The sequence below is a fragment of the Mustela lutreola genome, chromosome 15 (assembly GCF_030435805.1).
Source record: "Mustela lutreola isolate mMusLut2 chromosome 15, mMusLut2.pri, whole genome shotgun sequence".
Classification (NCBI taxonomy): Eukaryota; Metazoa; Chordata; class Mammalia; order Carnivora; family Mustelidae; genus Mustela; species Mustela lutreola.
This window is the reverse complement of record NC_081304.1, coordinates 33,174,763-33,196,765: the sequence shown is the minus strand read 5'-3', so window position 1 is coordinate 33,196,765 and position 22,003 is coordinate 33,174,763. Positions and strand designations below refer to the sequence as shown.

General features: G+C 35.3%; 1 protein-coding gene across 8 annotated transcripts in view; it reads left to right on the top strand.

Moving 5' to 3' along the window:
• The window catches only part of TRIM37 (tripartite motif containing 37), a 150,942-nt gene that overhangs the window by 42,203 nt on the left and 86,736 nt on the right, over window positions 1-22,003 (top strand). For all 8 annotated transcript variants that reach the window (XM_059149320.1, XM_059149318.1, XM_059149324.1 and 5 more), the window contains 3 exons: window positions 198-279; window positions 7,443-7,519; window positions 17,871-18,050. In XM_059149320.1, the coding sequence (XP_059005303.1) occupies window positions 198-279; window positions 7,443-7,519; window positions 17,871-18,050 (339 nt within the window). The remainder of the gene's footprint in view (window positions 1-197; window positions 280-7,442; window positions 7,520-17,870; window positions 18,051-22,003) is intronic.

Sequence of the window (22,003 nt, the reverse complement as noted above, 5' to 3'; positions counted from 1 at the left end):
CAGTATCATTAAATTTTCTTTTTTTAAGGATGTAAGTATATATAAAAATATACAGCAGAATCTTGATTTGTTCAGTCACCTTCATTTACTTGTTTAGGACTGCAAATAAGTAACAAAATGCTTGGAGTTTGGTTTTGCCTGTTGCTATTACACAACAGTTTTGATCTTGGGATTTGGTTGGTTTTCTTTTACTTCAGCACTTTGCGTCAGAGAGCAGACCCTGTTTACAGTCCACCTCTTCAAGTTTCAGGACTTTGTTGGAGGTTAAAAGTTTACCCAGTAAGTTTTTCATGTTTCTAATCAATTTTGAAACCAAGGTCTTTCTTAAGGGTTCTGTAGCGTACTGGTTCACTTTTTGTTTGTTTTTTTGTTTTTGTTTTTTGTTTTGTTTGTTTTGTTTTGTTTTTTGAGAGCGAGCGAGCCAGCCAGAGAACAAGCAGAGGGTGGAGGGGCAGAGGGAGAGAGAGAATCTCAAGCAGTCTCCATACCCAGAGCCCTTCATGGGGCTCAGTCTCAAGACCTTGAGATCATGACCTGAACCAAAATCAAGAGTCAGATGCTTAACTGACTGAGCCATCCAGGTGCCCTAACTTTTTAATTTTTTTTTAATTTTTAATTTTTTAAAGATTTTATTTATTTGGCAGAGAGAGGCACAGCAAAAGGGGGAACACAAGCAGGGGGAGTGGGAGAGGAAGAAGCAGGTTTCCCTCCAAGCAGGGAGCCCAATGTGGTGCTGGATTCCAGGACTCTGGGATTGTGACCTGAGCTGAAGGCAGACGCTTAATGACTAAGCCACCCACCCACTAAGCCACCTCTCCCCCCTTTTTTCTTTTAATTTGAAGATTTCCATGGTTTTATTAAGCGATTCATGAATTAGGCAGCATCCCATATAACAGGTAGAAAAATATTCACTGGTTCACTTTTTTGTGGAGTAAAGAATTATAAATTTTTTTGTAAGGTATATTACTAAGTACCAAAAAAGTGAGTTAAATGTGAACAGTATGAACCTAGACCTTACTGAATTTTATTTCTCGCTTCTAGGAAGACATTTATCTTTAGGAGAAATGTGTAAAATTCTGAAGGTAGTCACTTAACCAGCTGAGCCACCCAGGCACCCCTAAAATTCATTGTTTAAATAAAAATAAAATTTAGATACGGAAAGCCATCAAAAATGCATATATGCTGATTACATACTCATGGTGCATTTCAGCATGTTTCTTTGACCAAGGTATTTTTTGTAAATTGGCAGCTGGATGCAGTGGCAGAATGAGATGTATAGTTGACTTTGGTGGCAAGGGTATAAGCAGTATTTTGTTCTTTTATCCCATCATGTCTAGTTGTATCTCTTTTGTGATGTTGACTGCTATCAGTGCTCATTGCCTATACCTGTTAATTAACTGGGAGTTGTAAAATAGTGATTCTCATTGCTTTTCATTTATTAGTTGTAATAGTTTTATAAAGATATGTTTCTAAGAGCTGCTTCCTATTTATTATTTGGTTAACCACTATTATAGTTCATAAAGAAGAAACAGGATTTGTTCCTGATATTTACCAGTTTTCCTTATTATTTTCTGGAAGTGAGCCATTAAGTTTTTTTAATGTCATTATGAACTTACAGATTTATACATATATGATCTCCTTAAGTTGGCTTCTTTGTCGCTTTGCTCTGACCCTATAAGTACCTTGTAGTGACTCTAGTAGTTAGCTTTCTTGTTCTCTTTCATGGCAAAATATTCTAGGCTCATCTTGTCCATTTCCTTTGCCATATCTGGAATTGGCTGCTTTATTCAAAGAGCCCTGATTCCTTTTAGTGGGAAATGGTATCTCAAGACCAAACTGCTAGGGATGCTTATTTCTACCAAGTTGGTCACAGGTTCTAGGCCTCCTTAGTGAACAGAAGTAGGAAATATATAGAGAAATGTATATGGGTATTTGTAAAGGGGGAGAGTTCATTTATTTATTTATTTAAAATTTATTTAATAGACTTTATTTTTTAGAGCAGTTTTAAGTTAAATCTCAAAATTGATTGGTAAGTACAGAGAGTTCCATATGCTCCATGGCCCTACATCCTCCCCCCATTATCAACCTATCTTATACCAGAGTGGTACATTTGTTACAGTTGATGAATGTATATTGACATATTATTACCCAAAGTCCTAGTTTACATTGAAGTTCATTATTAGTCATGTACATTATAGGGTTGTTTTGTTACTCTGTTTGTTTTTAGGCCAAAGAATATAGTTAGAGAAGAACTGGATGGGAGCATGGATAAAAGCAAATTGGATAAGCTCCAGGGAGCTCAGCAGAGAAAAAATATTTATGAACACTTTAAAATTGCTACATAATTGAATATCAGGGTTTTTTGGGATACATGTATGTACTTAAAGATAAAATAGCTCTTGAGTCAATGCTCATATTTACAATTCAAATAAGGACTATTGTTTTTTTACTTAATCTCTTTATGTTACACCTGTGTCTCCTTCCATTCTAGGAACCCTTCTTGAATCCTTTGGAAACTGTAGGATTAAAATATCTCATAAAGTAGTCTCTCATTTGCTTTATTTTTCCCTATAGCCACAAATATCTCAATATAGGAACTCTTAATTCTACCATCAATTTGATTATAAAGAACTGCTTAAAATTTTTTTGTGTGTTTATACTCCCTTGTTCCCCCACCTCTGCCACATTAGATAGGAGTTTTGATGTGCAAATCTTGTTCTCTGAGTTTTTATATTTTGAAAACAGTTTGTATTCTATACTCTAGAGCCAATATTGCTGGATAGAAAATCCTTAGCTTGTGTTTTCTTTCGTTGGGTATCTCAGATATTTAATTCAGTTTTCTGTAGGTAAATCTGATTATGAACTAATCCTTAAAAGGCATTCACTAATATTGTCTAGGGGGCCAAATAATCTTTTTTTAAGTCTAGTAGTTTACTATTACATGTTTTTGTTGTTTGGGGTCATTAATACATACTAGGCTCTTCTGTATGTAGATTCAGATCTTTTTTCCCTACACCCCCTTCAAGAAAATGTGTCCTTAATTACAGTTTTAAGTATTTATTATGTTCCTTTCTCTGGTTTTCTTCCTTGGGACTTAATGTTATCGTATTTTGAATCTTTTCCTGTCTTCAATATTTATCACTTTCTTTCTAGTATTCTAACTTTTCATTTCTTTTTCATTTGAAAAATTTTCCTTCGTTCACTTGTCTTTTTAACATAAAAACTATTCTGCTTATTTGCTCTCCTGTTTCTTTTAGTTCAGTCTTTATTTCTTAATTTTATTTCTAATTTTTAGTTCTATCACCTCATTTCTGGGTTTTTGTAATTCTGGTTTGTGTTATTCTTCATGTCATATTTTTTTTTCCTTCCTGTGGGTTTTATACTATTAGTATCTTTTACATCGTTTTGAAATGGGTTACAATTTTGATCTTTGAGTATATTTTTCTAGAGTGTTTTTATTGCCTGCAAGGCTGTTTCTTTAGTCTCTTTTTTTATTTTGGCAAATTATGCTTGACATAAAATTTACCATCTTAATCATTTCTCGGTGTACATTATAGTATTGAGTATATTCACATTGTTGTGCAGCCAATCTGCAGAGCTTTTTCATCTTTCAAAACTGAAGCTCTCTACTCATTAAACAATAATTCCCCATTTTTCCATCCACTTATTCGTTTGTAACCACCACTCTTTTGTTTCAGTGAGTTTGACTGCTCTAGAGATCTCATATATCTGGAATCATACGGTATTTGTCTTTCTATGATTGGTTACTTACGTAATGCCCTCAGAATTCATCTACTTTATAGCATGTGTGAGAATTCTTTTTAAAGCTGAATAGCATTCCAGTGTATATACTACACTTTATCCATTCATCGTTTTTTTTTTGTTTGTTTTTTTTAAGTTTATTTATTTTTCAGAATTGAGAGAGAGCAGAAGCAGGGGGAGTGGCAGGCAGTGGGAGAAGCAGGCTCCCTCCTGAGCATGGAGCCCGATGTGGTACTTGATCCCAGGACCCTGAGATCATGACCTGAGCAGAAAGCAAATGCTTAACTGACTGAGTTACCCAGGCATCCCTATCCATTCATCTGTTGATTGACACTTTGGGTTACTTCTGCCTCTTGGCTATAGTGAATAGTGCTGCTGTGGACAGGGGTTTGCAAATATCTTTTCAGGATCCTGCTTTCAGTTCTTTTGGCTATAGACACAGAAGTGGAATTCAATCAAATGATAATTCTGTTTTTAATTTTTTGATGAATGCTTTCAACAATGCACAAGGGTTCCAGTTTCCCTGTCTTCATCAATACTTATTTTCTGTTTCTTTGTTAGTAGCCATTCTGATGGGCATGAAGTAATAGTATGATTTTGATTTGTGCTTCTCTATTGATTACTATCATTGAGCATTTTTTCATGTGCTTGTTGACCATTTGTATATCCTTTTCAGAGAAATGTGTACTCAAGTCCTTGCGCATTTGAAAGTTTAGTTGTTGAGTTGTGGAATTTCTTTATACATTCTGGATATTGACTCCTTGTTAGATATTTGTCTTTTTATTTTATTTTATTTTTTAAGATTTTATTTATTCATTTGACAGAGATCACAAGTAGGCAGAGAGGCAGGCAGAGAGAGGGGGAAGCAGGCTTCCTGCTGAGCAGAGAGCCCGATGCGGGGCTCGATCCCAGGACCCTGAGATCGTGACCTGAGCCAAAAGAAGAGGCTTCAACCCACTGAGCCACCCAGGTGCCCTTAGATATCTGTTTTAGATGTATTTTCTCCCATTCTGTAAGATCCTTTTTAATTCTTTCGATCTTTGATGCACAGAAGTTTTAAATTATAAAGTCGTTCGATTTGTCTGTCTTTGCTTTTGGTTTCATAGCCAGAAAATCCTTATAAAATTTAATGTTATGAAACTTTTCTTCTGTGTATTCCTTTAAAAGTTTTATAGTTTAAGGACTTACACTTAGATCTTTGATCCATTTTGATTCAATTTTTATACATAAAGCAGGGACCAAATTTTATTTGCATGGGTATATCTGGTGTGATAAGGCAATCAACAATAAATATGATGCCTTGCTTTCTGAGCAGTGCCCTGGCTCTGCCCTTCTCCTTCCTTTGTTTTTATTATATCTTCATTTCTAGTACTTTCTTTGTAATCTTAGGACCTGTCTTGAAGGGCCCTGTATATTCATTTATAAAAGATTAGAGTGATATGACTACATTTAATTCTCAGAGTTTTAATGTAAGGCTCCTTTGTGCTCTATTGGTAATCCATTAAGCAGCTCATTCCATTTTCAACTATTGTATTTGGTTTGTGAGGTTTTTCAGTGGCTCTTTGCCATTTTGTGGTTTCCCTGTTACTTGTTCACTAGATGTCCCATAGCTTTTCTCCCATGCAGATGTTTATGTCCTACAGGTCTTAATGGTTGTAACTAATATATCTTTATCTGCTTGTATTTTGCGGATTGTGGAGATAATCTGTCATCTAGTTTTGTTGTAAATGTTCTTTGTGAGCTTTTGGGTTTTCTGTCCAGTTATTTATGTTTGTTAGTTTTCTGTTTGGATTTTGAGAGTTGCATAAATTATGTTGCCATTGCCGCACTCTTTCTAGAATCCTCTGCCTTTTGGGATGCCTGGGTGGCTCTAGTCAGTCAAGCATCTGTCTTGGCTCAGGTCATGATCCCAGGGTCCGGAGATTGAGGTCAACATCGGGCTCCTTGCTCAGCAGGGAGCCTGCTTCGCCCTTTGCCTGCTGCTCCCCCTGCTTGTGTGTGCTTGCACGCTTTCTCTTTCTCCCTCTCTGACAAATAAATAACATCAAAAAAAAGTATATATATATATATATAGAATCCTCTGCCTTTTGAAAAATCTTAAAGCTAGTATTTTGTTAGAGGTGTAGCTGGCATGTACATAAGATAATACAAGTTTCCTTAAAATTATAAAAATAAAATGAAAAAATTTCTGATATTAGCTGATAAAGATCAGGAGGAAAAATTTTTATTCCTTTTTATTAGTTGTTAACTTATTCTAGGGAAATTGTTCTAGTAGCATAATTTAGAAGAAGAAAAAACTCCAGTCATTTGAATAAGGATTATTGATTTTTATTTTTATTATTTTTAAAAAATCTTTAAAGATTTTATTTCTTTGACAGAGATCACAAGTAGAGAGAGAGGCAGGCAGAGAGAGAGGGGGAAGAGAAGGAGGCTTCCCGCTGAACGGAGAGCCCAATGCAGGGCTCTATCCCAGGACCCTGGGATCATGACCTGAGCCAAAGGCAGAGGCTTTAACCCACTGAGCCACCCAGGCGCCCAATTTCTGATAAAATTTATATGCAATAAAATGTACTAATTTTGACGAGTTTTGATACGTGTATATATACTTATAAGGTGGTTACCACAGTCATGGTTTTTATTACCCCCAAATGTTTTATCCAGTTCATCTTTTAAACTAATCCCTTTTTTTCTCCCTTCCTGGCCCCTCTGCAACCACTGATCTGTTTTTGTCATTATAGTTTTGCTTTTCCAGAATCTGATACAATGGGGTCATACAATATATAATTTTTTGTTTCTGGCTTTTTTCACTTAACTGATTATTTGTTGTTTATTTAGTTTTATTGAACAAGTACCTTGTCTAACCCTGAAAGCTTCCTTAGAACTTTTTGGAGCAAAGTAGCCTAGAAATGAAGGAGTTAATAGGTATTTGTACTCCTCTGTGGTCATATCCCAATAGACACTGGTGATGAATAATAAGAATCCTTCCCTCAGTCCTCACAGTTTGGATGGGGAAACAGTTGTTTATATATGTAGTTACAATGATAATAGTCATTTAAAAAGGTAGGCATATGAGCAAATAGAGAAAGAGAGAGGGAAGTTAGTATCTTTCTAAACATCACTAACAGAAATTTATACAACTTCTTAATCTTCAGACAGACTTTTATGTGGAATCCTAACATAGACATTATATAGAAATAATGTTTAATCACTTTCAACATCAAATGTTACCTAGTTCTGTTTTACTCATTTTAAATATATATATATATACACACATATATATATATATATGTTTTGTCTCATGCCTAGTAGAGGTTTTTTTTTCCATTTTTTTTTTCAGTGTTTTCATTTTTCTTGGAAGCTGATATTTAAGAGTTTTGTATATGTTAGAACTCTTAATGCTTATACTTGTTAACATTTTCCTTAGGTTGAATGCCCTAATATTTTCATGTTTTTTTTTTAATGTACAAAAGATTTTTTAAGTTATAGATTCCTATCTTTTGGGCTTTTTATTATCTCTGCCACTGCTTTTAAACTTAGAAGTATTTCCCAAACCAAATATGACATAGTAATTTGTGTTTGTTTTGTTGTGGCTTAATTTTTTAGATTTGAGTTGATCTAGAGTTTCTGTAACATCTTTTTTTAGTTATTGAACTATAGTTGACTCTTTTTCTTTTTTTTAGGATGGAAATGGAGTTGTTCGTGGTTACTACTTATCTGTGTTTCTGGAACTATCAGCTGGCTTACCTGAAACGTCCAAGTAAGACATGCAATTAAATAACAAACTTTAGTGGGTCTTTATGTACATTTCTCTTAGGATTTTTTATTAACTATTGTTAATTACCAAAGTATGTCTCTTAAGATGTGTGCTGCTGTGTGCATCCCCTGGCATACTATGGTGGCACAGACTGGCAATTCTCAAACTATATGGTCTCAGGATGTTATACTCTTAAATTTTATTGCAAACCCCCAAAGAGGTTTTTTTTTTTTTAATATGGGTTATTAAATGTTGATATTTTCTGAGTTAGAAATGAAAACTGAGACAACTTAAAAAACTTTCCTTAACTAAAAAATTTTATAAGTTCGCTTAAAAATAATGAACCTATTGAATACTAACATAACATTTTTGTGAACGATACCTATTTTTCTAAAACAAATTAATATTTGGTAAGAAAACTTGTTTGGTATTTTTTGGAAATCTCTTAATATATGGCTTTTAAAAAGACAGTTGGATCCTAGCATTGGCCTCTATATCCACTTTGTTGCAATAATTTGTTCTGGTTGAAGTACATGATTAACAAAAGGATGTAGAGCATGGAAATAGAAGATTCTGACACTGTATGGTGAAGTGGTATGGTAAAAAAGCTCTAGAACTCTGATGATTTAAAGATATATACTACTGTATAATAAATTAGTGCAAACAGCAACTTAAAAAAATAGAAATTGTCTTTCCTTATTCTTTCTGTGGTCCAGAAATCCAAAAACTATTGTCTTCCCCCAAATCAGGTATTCAGTAGGGTTGTACTAGATACAGAGGCACTAGGGAAAAATCCATTTCTTGACTCTTAGTTTCTGAGGCTGCCAGTATTCTTTGGCTTGTGACCATATTACTCCTATTTCTGCCTTTGATCACACTGCCTTGTCTTTTTTTTTTCTTTGTCAGATCTTTCTCTGCTTTCCCCTTAAAATGACAATCATGATTACATTTAGGGTCTATGGGGATTTTCTAGGATAATTCCCTTATCTGAAGATCTTAGCTTAATCACAGCTGTATGCTCCCCATTTTTTGCTATAAAAGGTAACAGTCACACATTCCAGGGATTAGGATGTGAATATCTTGGGGTAAGGGATAATATTCAGCCTACCACGACCGTAAACTATAAAGCCGCTACTAAAATGACAAAGACATATAGCTAATAAAGCAACAAAGGGGATAAAATGGAGTTATAGACAAATACTTAAAGAAGAAAAGGTTTAACAGGTAATGAACAATTGGGACAAATACCAAAATGTATTCATGTAAATAGTCTAGCAGCCAGTTAAAAGGTAGAGATTGTCAGATTGCCTAAAAAATCAAAACTCAAGTTTATGTTGCCCACAAGAAACACACTTTAAATATAAAGATATATCATACTAGTACTAGTCAAAAATATGTTAGGTTTCAAAGCAAGTATTACCAGAGATAAGTAAGTTATTTCGTAGTGATAAAAGATCAGTTAATGAAGAGGACATAAAACAATTGTGAACATTTACTTATGTTTATGCCCCAGAACCAGATCTTCAAAATACGCAAAGCAAAACCTGAGAGAAGTACAAGGAGAAATAGAAGCTCTTCTCTTAATTGATCCAAGTGGGCAGGATATCATCAAGGATATACATTGGAACATTATCAACCAGCCTGTCCTGATTGACATTTATAGACTGATCAAAAAGTAGCAGAAGTGCACACAAATTATTTACCAAGAAAGACCATGTTCTGGGGTATAAAACATATCTCAATAAATTCAAAAGAATTCAACTCATTCAAAGTATCTTCTCTTGCCATTGTGGAATCAATTTATATATTAACCTATTTTGAAAATCTGAAATACTTAGAAATAAAACACTTCTAAAAAACTCTAGTTCAAAGAGGAAATCATAAGGTTTTTTTTTTTTTTTTTTTGTAAGATTTTATTTAAGAGAGTGAGCAAGAGAGAGAGAACACACATGAGCAGAGGGAGAGGGAGAAGCAGGTTCGCTTGCTGAGCAAGGAGCCCGGCACTGGGCTCAATCCCAGGACCTTAGGATCATGACTTGAGCTGAAGGCAGACGCTTAACTGACTGAATCACTCAGGTGCCCCAATCATAAGGGATTTTTAAAAAGTATATTGAACCAAGTAAAAATGAAAACATCAGAATTTGTAGTGTGCTGCTAAAGTAGTAAGTTGAGGGGAATTTATAGTAATAAATGCCGATTTACTATGGATCCTTGAACAACATGGGTTTGAATGTGTGGGGTTTGAACTGCAGATTCACTTATATGCAGATTTTTTAGATAAATATAGTATATTACTAAAAATATATTTTCTTTTTCTTATGATTTTCTTAGCATTTTCTTTTCTCTAACTTAACTTTATTATAATAAAATAGTGTATAATACATAACATAACAAATACGTGTTAATCAGCTGTTTATGTTGATTATGTTATGGAAGGTCTCTGGTCAGCAGTGACCTATTATTTAAATTTTCGGCGAGTCAGAAGTCATACCCACATTTTTGATTACGTGAGGATCAGAAAAGCAGAAAGGTCTCATATCAATGATCTACTTTTAAAAAAACTAGAGAAGAGGGGCACCTGGTTGGTTCAGTCAGTTCAGCTGATTGATTTTGGGTCAGGTCATGATTTCAGGGTTGTAAGATCAATCCCCACTTCAGCCTTGCACACTGGGTAGAGAGTCTGCTTAAGATTCTCTCTCCGTCCCCTGCCCACCGTCTTCAGGGGAAAAGAAAAAAACTAGAGAAAAGAAGAAAAAGTTAGAAAGGAAGCAGAAGAAAGGAAACAAATATTAAAAGCAGAATACGGGACACCTAGGTGGTTCAGTTGGTTAAGCGTCTGACTTCAGCTCAGGTCATGATCCCGTAGTCCTGGGATCAAGCCCCACGGTTGACTCTGTTCAGCGGGGTGCCTGCTTCTCCCGCTCCGTCTGTCTACCACTCCCCCTGCTTGTGCATACTTTGTACTCTCTCTCTCTAATTTCTCTGTGTCAAATAAATAAAATCTTAGGGAAAAAAAGATCAAAGCAGGATGCAACAAAATAAAAATTGAAAAATAGAGAAAATATTGAAATCAAAAAATTTGATGACTAAATCTACATGATTGTAAGACTTACCACAAAGCTACAATATTAACTTAATATAGCATAATATTAGCATAAGGTTAGAAAAATTCATAAATGGAATATACTACAAGTCCAGCAAAAAAATCATTCATGGGGTGCCTGGGTGGCTCAGTGGGTTAAAGCCTCTGCCTTCGGCTCACGTCATGATCCCAGGATCCTGGGATCGTGCCCCACATTGGGCTCTTTGCTCAGCAGGGAGCCTGCTTCCTCCTCTCTCTCTGCCTGCCTCTCTGCCTACTTGTGATCTCTGTCTGTCAAATAAATAAATAAAATCTAAAAAAAAAAAAGAAAAGAAAACACTCCTTTTGAAGAAAAAACAACTTTTAACTTTAAAGAAAAAACAACTCATTCATAAGGACAGATTTTTGAAAAAGATGCTGTGAAGGGAAAAAGAAGTGAAAAAGATGCCTTGAAAGAAAGATGGCTGTCTTGGTGCTTGGATATCTGTACAGAAAAAGCATAAACTCGTATCCATAGCTCATATTACATATGTAAACAAACTGAAAATTGACTGTAATCCTAGATTTAAATTCTAAAACAAATCTGTGACTTTGGTTAGGCAATGATATTTTAGTTATAAGCCAAAAGCACAGTCTATAAAAGAATACATTTATTAGATTTCATTAAAACCATAAAGTTCTCTTCTTCAAATTGTGTGGATTTTTATCCATAATATATAAGGAACTCTCAAAACTCAACAATAAAAATCAAGCTCCCTTCTCCATGTGGACAAAACATTTGTTACACACCTCACTAAGGAAGATATACTAATGGCAAAATAAGCCTATTTAAGATGATTAATAGCATTGGTCATTAGGGAAATAGAAATTTACAATCAATCTGATACCAATATACCCTAATGTGTTAATTATTAGGGAAATGGAAATTTATAAACAATATGATACCACTATATCTCATTGGAATGGCTAAAATTAAGATCATACCAAGTTTTGGCAAGAATATATAAAAATTTGAAGTCTTAAACATTCCTCCTGGGAAGGTAAAATGATACAACCAGTTTTGTAAACTATTTGGTGATTGTTAACGAGTTAAACATACACTTATTCCATGACCAATAAACTACTCCTATACATTTACCCAAGAGAAAAGAACTGTATGTCCATACAAAGACCTTTATGCAAATATTCACAGCATCATTGTTTATAAAAATAGAATCAACCCTAATTTCCATCAACAGCTGAATGGGTAAATTTTGGTGTGTGAATACAATGGAATACCACTCAGCATTAAAAACGAATGAACTGTTGATGCGAGCAACAACATGAATGCCTTTTAAATTACTCATGAAAGAAACTAGACAGTTAAAGAGCATGTATATGATTCCACTTAGGTAAAACTAGAAAAATGCAAACTGATCTGTAGTAACAGAATGCAGGTTGTTTGGAGATGGAAGGACAGACAGGGCCGAGGTTAGGTAGAGGGAAAAGGTGAGGGAAGGAAGTACAGAAGGCAGAGGAAACTGGGAGAGGATGTATCTCTCCGTAGTCTCTTGATTGTGGTGATGGTTTCATGAGGATATATATGTGTGTGTGCATACACATATAAATTGCCAGATTGTATACTTTATATCAAATCATACTCTTCAAATATGTGCAGGTTTCTTTGTTATATTTATAAGTATAACAAAGCTGTTTACTAAAATAAACCCTAATAACAATAAAAACTTTGTTGGACTGCACTTTGAATGGATCTATTGCTCATGTATTATTAACCATTTGGAAAATAATAGTTTGCTAAATATGCATTTGACACATTTCATTATGTGATATCAAAGAATTACATTCACTCATACTACCATTTTTATCAGGAGAGTCTTGAAGTATTAGAAAGCTTTTTAAGCTCATGTAACGCATACAAATTGTTCAGAATTATGATTTTTTTATTTGAAAGCTTGTGTTTTGTCAACCTGTGTATCGACAGCCAATACTGGCAGTTTTTTTTCCTTAATTAATTTGGTCCAGAAAATATATCTACAGCTGAATAACCATTGTTTGTTTTTCTTTCATTTGATGTTTCACCAAAAAAATGTGGCTAATGAACTTGCAACTCAGTTATTTCCCCAAGATCGCTATTGTACATCACTATGCAGAACAAGTACTTTATGTATAGCGTTTCCCATTTTGTGATACCAAGAGTTGAGGTTTAATAACAGTTAACAATTGTATTGTATCATCAAAGGCATTCCTGAGAGACACTGGCATTTTTTTCCCTGTCTGAAAGTGTGTAGCACTGAATAATATAATGACTACTGGTACTTTTTATTTTTTTTTTTTTTAATTTATTTGACAGAGGGAGAGAGCAAGCTAAGGCTGGGGGAGTGGCAGGGAGGGGAGAAGCAGGCTCCCCACTGAGGAAGGAGGCTGAGCCTCCTGGGATCATGACCTGAGCCTAAAGCAACCGCTTAACTGACTGAGCCACCCAGGCACCCCACTACTGGGACATCTTTAACTACCATTCTTCTGTACCATTAGTGCAAATGTCCACATGAAAGGGACAAACAACTTAATATTACGATAATGGTTTTGACATTTTGGATCCCTAAAAGGATCATACAGGAACTGACCGCCAGGGGTACACGAACTATACTTAAACAACCTCTGGCATAGACTAACCTTAATGCAGAATATTCTTGCCGCTACTGGTGAGTCAAATTATGAGTAATGTTAGTAATACGGGAAGAAAATTGGAAATATGTTTTACTTATAGCTCTGCTCCAGATGTCTTATATGATCTGAAACAGTGGACTCACCTGTATTGTTGTCATAGTAGCTAACTGCTAAATATATACTTTGCACCAAGCACTGTGTTTTACATAACTCACTTTGCTTTACCATATTGTGAGCTATAGGTTATATTATTAGTCCGATTTCACAGATGGTAATACAGTGATGGTTTAGTTAAATTATTCACTCAAGATCAGCATTGTTCAGCAGCAGTCTGTTTAACCAGATTTTTTGGGGGGGGGTATCTCTGTATAGTTAAGTACTGGGCTCCGTTTGATTCTCTCAAATCAGCCGTTTTGGTTGGAAAGTGTTTGATTACGGGCAGAATTATAAGAATCTCAGTGACTGCAGGATTTTGTTCACGTCCCTGTTGCTACCATTAAATCTTGGGCTTTTCCTTGTCTCTTGATTAAGTTATTTCTTGATCTACCTCTGTTTCTTGTTTTAGGAAGTTTCTCCTTTTTGTCTTACTGATAATGTAGATTTTGTGATAGTTTTGTTGCCTTTGGTACTGATTTCATCTCTGTTCTTTTATTGTTGACCATATACACTACAGGAACTTAAAGTTTACATGGTCTTGCAAACACCATAACATTATCAATGAAAATGAAGTATTACTCAGGAGAATAAGGTTGAATAAATATTAAGGTTTGTATATTTGGGGACGCCTGGGTGGCTCAGTTGGTTAAGCAGCTGCCTTCGGCTCGGGTCGTGATCCCAGCATCCTGGGATCGGGTCCCACATCGGGCTCCTTGCTCAGCAGGGAGCCTGCTTCTCCCTCTGCCTCTGCCTGACATTCTGTCTGCCTGTGCTCGCTCTCTCCCCCGCCCTCTGATAAATAAATAAAATCTTTAAAAAAAAAAAAAAAAGATTTGTATATTTGTTAGATATTATCTAACTACCTCAGTGAGACCTTTCTATTCTGGTAAAATGACATTTTATTATCTCTTAATTCTCTTTAACACTTCAGTAAGCCTAGAGAAGAGTTTGAGTACCTCTTCATTAATATTAAAATGTCATTTAATTTTGGAATTTTAGAGTTGAACAGTAGTTTAACTGCCAAAATATGGAATAACATCTTAAATCGTTGTGTCATTATCTAGTAGATTTTAATATCATCTGGGATGCTGCAGAGGTACTCTCATAATTTCATTATGCTTAAGTATCTTTCTACAGGTGTGTGTTAGCATACACATATATAGGCCTTCAGAGAAAATTTGCATATGAGTGACATTCTGGAATTGACTTTTAACAGTCTTTGCGGAGTGCCTTGTTTTAGACTAAGAGGGGAATTTCTTTGAGTTGCTTAAAGAAAGTGTTGAACTTTCCCTGAGAGAGTAAATGTAATAATACTAAAATTTTTAAGTTAACAGTTGTCATATGTATTTGGATCTTCGGTTTGATAAAGAAAAGAATTTAAGTTGGAATATTCAAATTTAGGGTTTTAGTTCTATCTAAGATTGGAGTTGAGATGCTTTGTAACTAATTTAACTTGGATTAATTCCCACATTTGTTAGAAACATGGGTCTGTATCTGTTATGATTTCAAAGAACTAATGCCAGTAAAAGAATGATCTTTTTTCAAACATTATATGGTTTTTCATACAAAGTGACTTTTCACTTTTAAACTCTTAATCTGTTTCGATTCTGGATATATTTGACAACTTGCATTAATGTGTCTCCCCCCAACACACACAGATTTTCAATATTCTTGATTGTTTGTGTTTTGAGTTTTTCACTACTCATTTTAAAAATAAAAGTAAAAAGTTAATTTTTTAGGGGTGAAATTTACATAACACATAGTTAACCATTTAAAAATATACAATTCAGTGGAATTTAGTTTATTTACATTACAGGGTCTTTAGTTTCAGAATGTTTTTATCACCCCAGAACACTCCATACCCCTTAAGTAAACAATCCCTATTCCTTTCTCCTCCTATACGAGATAACTACAACTCCTTTTTTTTCCTGTGTGTTTTCCTATTCTAAATTTTTCATATAAAAGATCCTACAATGGGACCTTTGTGTTTGGCTTCTATTTACTTAGCATGGTGTTTTCAAGGTTCACCCATGTAAAGCATATACCAGAACTTCATTCTTTTATATGACTGAATAATATCCCATTTTATGTATATACTTTTTTACCTATTCATCTGTTGATGGACAGTTTGCGTTGTATCCAACTTTTGGCTGTTATGAATAATCCTGCAGTAAAGGTTTCATATGGACATATGTTTTTCTTTCTTTTGAATGTATACCTAGTTGTGGAATTGATGGGTTATATGGTAATTTTGTATTTTTAACATTTTGGGGGAACTGCCAAGCTTTTGCACAGTGGCTATACAATTCTGTGTTCCTACCAGCAACGTATGAGAGTTCATATTTCTTCACATCCTCACCAACACTTAATAATTTTCCATTTTTAATTGTATTTTAGAGACATCCCAGTGAGTATGAAGTGGTATCTCATTGTGGTTTTGATTTGCATTTCCTTAATGATCAATGAAGTTGAGAGTCTTTTCATGTGCTTATTGACCATTACATATCTTTGAAGAAATGTTTATTCAGGTCCATTGCCCATTTTTAAATGGGGTTGCTTTCTTTTTGTTGTTGAGTTATAGGAATTCTTTATATATTTTGAATGCTTAAACCATTATCAGATGGTTTGTAGGATTTGACAGTAGTTTCTCCCATTTTCTAGGTTTGTCCTTCTACTTTCTCAATGTCCTTTGATGTATAGTGTTTTAAATTTTTGTAAAGTTCAAGTTATCTGTTTTGCCATTTGTTGTTCATACTTTTGGAATCAAATCTGTGAATGCATTGCCAAATTCGGTCAGTTCATGAAGATTTACCCCTCTGTTTTCTTCTGAGAGCTTTGTAGTTGTAAGCCCTTAATATTTGGTCATTGGTCCATTTTGAGTTTAATTAATTAATTACTTAATTAATTTATTTGGCAGACAGAGATCACAAGTAGGCAGAGAGGCAGACAGAGAGAGGGGTTGGGGGGTAAGCAGGCTCCTTGCTGAGCACAGAGCCTGATAGGACTTCAATCCCAGAACCCTGGGATCATGACCTGAGCTGAAGACGGGGGCCTTAACCCACTGAACCACCGAGTCGCCCCTTGAGTTAATTTTTGTATATGGAATTAGTTAAGGGCTCAGCTTCATTCTTTTTTGCACGTGGCTATCCAGTTTTCTCAGCACCTTTTTTGTCGAGGAGACGTTTTCTTTCCCATTGAATGATCTTAGCATCCTTGTCAAAAACAATTGTTCATGGATGTTGGGGTTTATTTCTGGATGTTTAATGGTACCTTTTATACTACAGAGCTAGCTTCATGACTTCCTTAAAATTGAAGTGAACAAAATATCACAACTTACATATTGGTTAGTTCTTTGTGCCATCAATCTTGATAATGTATTGTGAATGATATTAATATAAAAATCATTTGACAGTACTTAAATTCTTACATCTGACATTTATAGGTAAAGAGCTGCAGTTTTTTTACTTACTTTTGCCAGCAGAAATAGCAGGTTGTAAGCTTTTGTGTTTTTCTTTTTTTTTTTTTTAAGATTTTATTTATTTATTTGACAGAGAGAGATCACAAATAGGCAGAGAGGCAGGCAGAGAGAGAGGAGGAAGCAGGCTCCCTGCTGAGCAGAGAGCCCGATGCAGGACTCAATCCCAGGACCCCGAGATCATGACCTGAGCCGAAGGCAGCGGCCCAACCCACTGAGCCACCCAGGCGCCCTGTGTTTTTCTTTTAAAAATATATCTCCACCAAAAAGGAAAGCTTTATGACTTTCGAGTGTTCCTTCTGGTTATCTTTATTTTTTTCATTTTTTTGTCTTCTTTAAATAAGAGTGCTTTCTTAATAAAAATGAGTTTGAAGACATTGGAGTTTAATGTAATAAAAGTTACAGAAATCTGAGTATACTGGATTTCTCAGTGTATACTTGTTTTCAGTTAGAAAATTTTGTAGTCTTGAATTTCTTTTTTTTTAATTTTTTTATTTTTGTCTTGAATTTCTGAGCACAATTAATTCAAACTTGAATTGGAATAATATAGTATTTTAAAATTTATTATTTACTTTATAATCGCATGGGGATGAACCTTAGTGGAAATGGCAGAATATTTATATGTGAGGAAATACAGGTAATGAATACATGGAAAAATATATAGCTTTGCTAAAACAAAAGTAACTTTGAAAGTACTGTTTTATACAAAATTTATTTATTTTTGAGGTAGTACTTGACCTGCTATATTAGTAAACATTTTTAAAAGGAAATAAGGACCTAGTGCCAATCATGTTGTGGTAGCCCATTTACAAAACTGGGTCTTTATAAATGATACAGTCATTTCTGAAAGAAAAGTGACTGTACATATCAATAAGTTTCTTCTCAGGTAATAACTTAATGACCTACTTAATGTTTTGATATGTCTGTCTTCTTGTTTGTTAACTCTGTATTAATAGTTTGTTTTTCAATTTTAGATACGAATATCGTGTAGAGATGGTTCATCAGTCCTGCAATGATCCTACCAAAAATATCATTCGAGAATTTGCATCTGACTTTGAAGTTGGAGAGTGCTGGGGTTATAATAGATTTTTCCGTTTAGATTTACTTGCAAATGAAGGATACTTGAATCGACAAAATGATACAGTGATTTTAAGGTATTAAGAAACATTTGATATTGTTTTTATCATGCGGTAATAATTGCATCAGAACTTTATTTTAGAGCTTATTTATTTGGGGTGCTTAGATGGCTCAGCTGGTTAAGCATCTGACTCTTGATTTTGGCTCAGGTCATGATCTCTGGGTTGTGAGATCAAGCCCCACCCAGGGTAGATCCTGCTTAGGACCAGCCCTCCCCCTCTGTCCCTTCCTGACTACTCAACCTTGTGCATGTGTTTTAGCTGTCTCAAAAAAGTTTATTCATTTAACAGAGATGAATATTGAAATTTATACTAACTATAATCTTATTATGTTTGTTTTTTTGTTTTGTTTTGTTTTAAAGATTTTATTTATTTATTTGACAGAGAGAGATCACAGTAGACAGAGAGGCAGGCAGAGAGAGAGAGAGGGAAGCAGGCTCCCTGCTGAGCAGAGAGCCCCATGCGGGACTCGATCCCAGTACCCTAAGATCATGACCTGAGCCGAAGGCAGCGGCTTAACCCACTGAGCCACCCAGGCGCCCAATCTTATTATGTTTTTAACTATTTTATTTCAGAAGCCCTGTGTAGTTAGTAATATAATTTGGAAATGTGTTTGACATTTAGTTAGTGAACTTCTGTCAACCTTAGCATTTGGAAATACAAAAATAAGGATCAAGTGCTTATTTTTTTCACTTGACATTATATATTTGCGTGACTGGTTTTACAAGCTTAAACTCACAAAATAATTTTCAGTCCTTTCTAGATAACAGCAAATTAAAAGTAGGGAAATAGAGATGAAAATTGCTGAAAACAAACTAAGTGATAGTAGTTGGGGTATTATTTGCAATAAAGGACAATGTAAATGCTAACTATAAAACCACAACAGCCCTGTTTAATGTTGTATCCTTTATAAGTCAGACATTTTAGAACATCATCCATGATATTTTATTTATTTATTTTTAAGATTTTATTTATTTGACAGATCACAAGTAGGCAAAGAGGCAGGTGGGGTGGGGGTGGTGAGCAGTCTCCCTGCTGAGCAGAGAGCCCTATGCAGGGCTCAATCACAGGACCCTGAGATCATGACCTGAGCTGAAGGCAGAGGCTTTAACCCATTGAGCCACCACGATGCCCCCATTACATGATATTTTAATCTGGATGATGAAAATGAGAACTTGAGTATTAAAAAAGTAGATCCAATTATGTTTTGAGCAGTGTTTTAATAGTTTTAAGTTACTATCAAAACAATTTTCAAAGCTATTTTCCTTGGAAGTGATTGATCTACTCTTAAATTTCTCTTATTCTGAGCTCTTTGGTCTAGAGGGTGGTGTATGAGTTGCTGTTATATTAAACTTTATTAGTGTGTGTTCTTCATAACCTTTCTGGGAGAATAAAGAAGTGAAAAAAGATTATTGCATTTTCAGGGTAGAAAAAAAAGATTGATGTTTTTGTCTTTGGGGGAATTATTTTAATTCCATTTTATAACCTTTCAGGGTTTTTGTATTTTTAAAAATTATTTGCCAAAAAAATAATTTGTTGCTATTCCACACTTTCCCTGTAGAGAGGATTGCAAAATTATTCAACCATCACTTTGACCAAATACCAAAGTCTTAGTCCTCCCCATATTGGAGTCATACTAATGTGAATCTTTTGGTGGTAATCTGTGTGATAATTTCCCTTTTTTAACTCAGTGTAGCCCAACTTCTAGTCTCTATTTTTAAGCCGTCTTTATTTATAACAAAACTTTTCCTACTAGACTTGAATATTAGGACAGGAACAGAGTCCTGTTTTGATGTTTTATTATTGCTTATTCAGCAACATTGACTGAGTCTGTGCTTGGCACTGGGTTAATATTAAGAATAAGGCATCGATTTTATTCTCAGGGAACTCAAGATAAATTGGGCAGATAAAACCATTTATTCTGGGGCGCCTGGGTGGCTCAGTGGGTTAAGACTCTGCCTTCGGCTCAGGTCATGATCTCAGGGTCCTGGGATTTAGCCCTGCATTGGGCTCTCTGCTCAGCAGGGAGCCTGCTTCCCTCTCTCTCTCTGCCTACTTTTGATCTCTCTCTCTGTCAAATAAATAAAATCTTTAAAAAACAAAACAAAACAAAAAAGCCTATTTATTCTACAAGATAGTGCTAAAATAGCAGTAGAAAATAAATTGCTATAGGATTTGTGGAGAGGAGGCTCTGAATTATCTTATTACTCATAATATTTATTTAATGAGAAATTGCTGAAAATTTAAATCTCAATTTAAGATTCTCATGGAATTTTATATGTACTTACTAGAAAGTTAATAAAGGGTGCCTGGGTGGCTCAGTCAGTTAGGTGTCCCAACTCTTGATTTCAGCTTATGTCTTGATCTCAGGGTCATGAGTTCAAGCCTCGAGTTGGGTTCCACACTGGATGTGGAGTGTATTTTATTTTTAAAATTTTTTTTATTTTTTAAAGATTTTATTTATTTGACAGAGATATCGAGAGAAGGAACACAATCAGGGGAGTGGGAGAGAGAGAAGCAGGCCCCCCACAGAACAGCGAACTTGATCTAGGGCTCAATCCCAGGACCCCGGGATCATGACCCAAGCCAAAGGCAGACGCTTAATGACTGAGCCACCCAGGCACCCCTGGAGTGTACTTTTTTATTTTTTTAAGATTTTATTTATTGGGGCACCTGGGTGGCTCAGTGGGTTGAGCCTCTGCCTTCAGCTCAGGTCATGATCTCAGGGTCCTGGGATCGAGCCCCACATCGGGCTCTCTGCTCAGCAGGGAGCCTGCTTCCCCCTCTCTCACTGCCTACTTGTGGTCTCTGTCTGTCAAACAAATAAATAAAATCTTAAAAAAAATAAAAGACTTTATTTATTTATTTGACAGAGAGATCACAAGTAGGCAGAGAGGCAGGCAGAGAGCCAACCCACTGAGCCACCCAGGTGCCCCTGGAGTATACTTTCAAAAACAAACAAAAAAAACCAGGGACTCCTGGATGGCTCAGTCCATTAAGCATCTTCCTTTGGCACAAGTCATGATCCCAGGCTCTTGGGATCAAGTCCCACATTGGGCTCTGGGCTTCATACTCAGCCAGGTGCCTGCTTCTCCCTCTGTGTGCTCTACTTGCCACTCCCCCTACTTGTGTCTGTCTCTCTCTCTCTCTCTCTTTTTGACAAATAATTAAGTAAGTTAAGGTTTTTCTGTAACTATATATAAAAGAGTATGTATTTTATTCTCCTTTTGTTAAATCAGAAAGTTAAGGAATGTTACCTCATGCTTGCATTTGTTTTAATGACCCACTAATGTTCAGAATTGACTATAGTTCATTAGTCATTCAAAGATAATGTCCTCGTGAAAATCTTACCAATGGACACTGACTGGGCAGCATCCCCTTAGGGTATTGGTTGAGTGAATAATCTCTGTCCTCCAGTGCATGAGTGTCTTTGCCTGAACATCATTATCCACTGCAGATAACTCTAGATGATGGTCAGTAGACTCCTATACTAGCTAGTAAAATCCTACAAAAAATGGAATGATATTTAACATAAGGGTGGCAAGACTGGAAAGATGATTTGTAGGTTTCCAAGTTAGTTTTGCTTTTTGGGACTCTTCCACTCTTTAGAAACCTCTTTGCGTATTGCTATAGATTTTTCCACTATGAATAGACTCAGGTTCACTTTTCTGACATAGGTATAGGGTTTTTTGCATTAGTAAGTATCTGGGTTTTAAAAGTACAGATAAGGCATCCCCTTTGTGTCCCCTCCCTCCTTGGGAGGTTTGTACTCTCACTTTGCTATTGCTCAATAAACCTTGTTTCACTGTCCACCAAAAAATACATAAATACAAATGAAAATAAAGATAACTCTGAATAGATTGAGATGCTATTATTTATCTATTAAAATCCTTTAATATACTTTTTTTTTTTCCCTGACCCAAGCTGCAATATGCCATATTGTGATGGAGAGCTGATTTTAAGCTGCTATC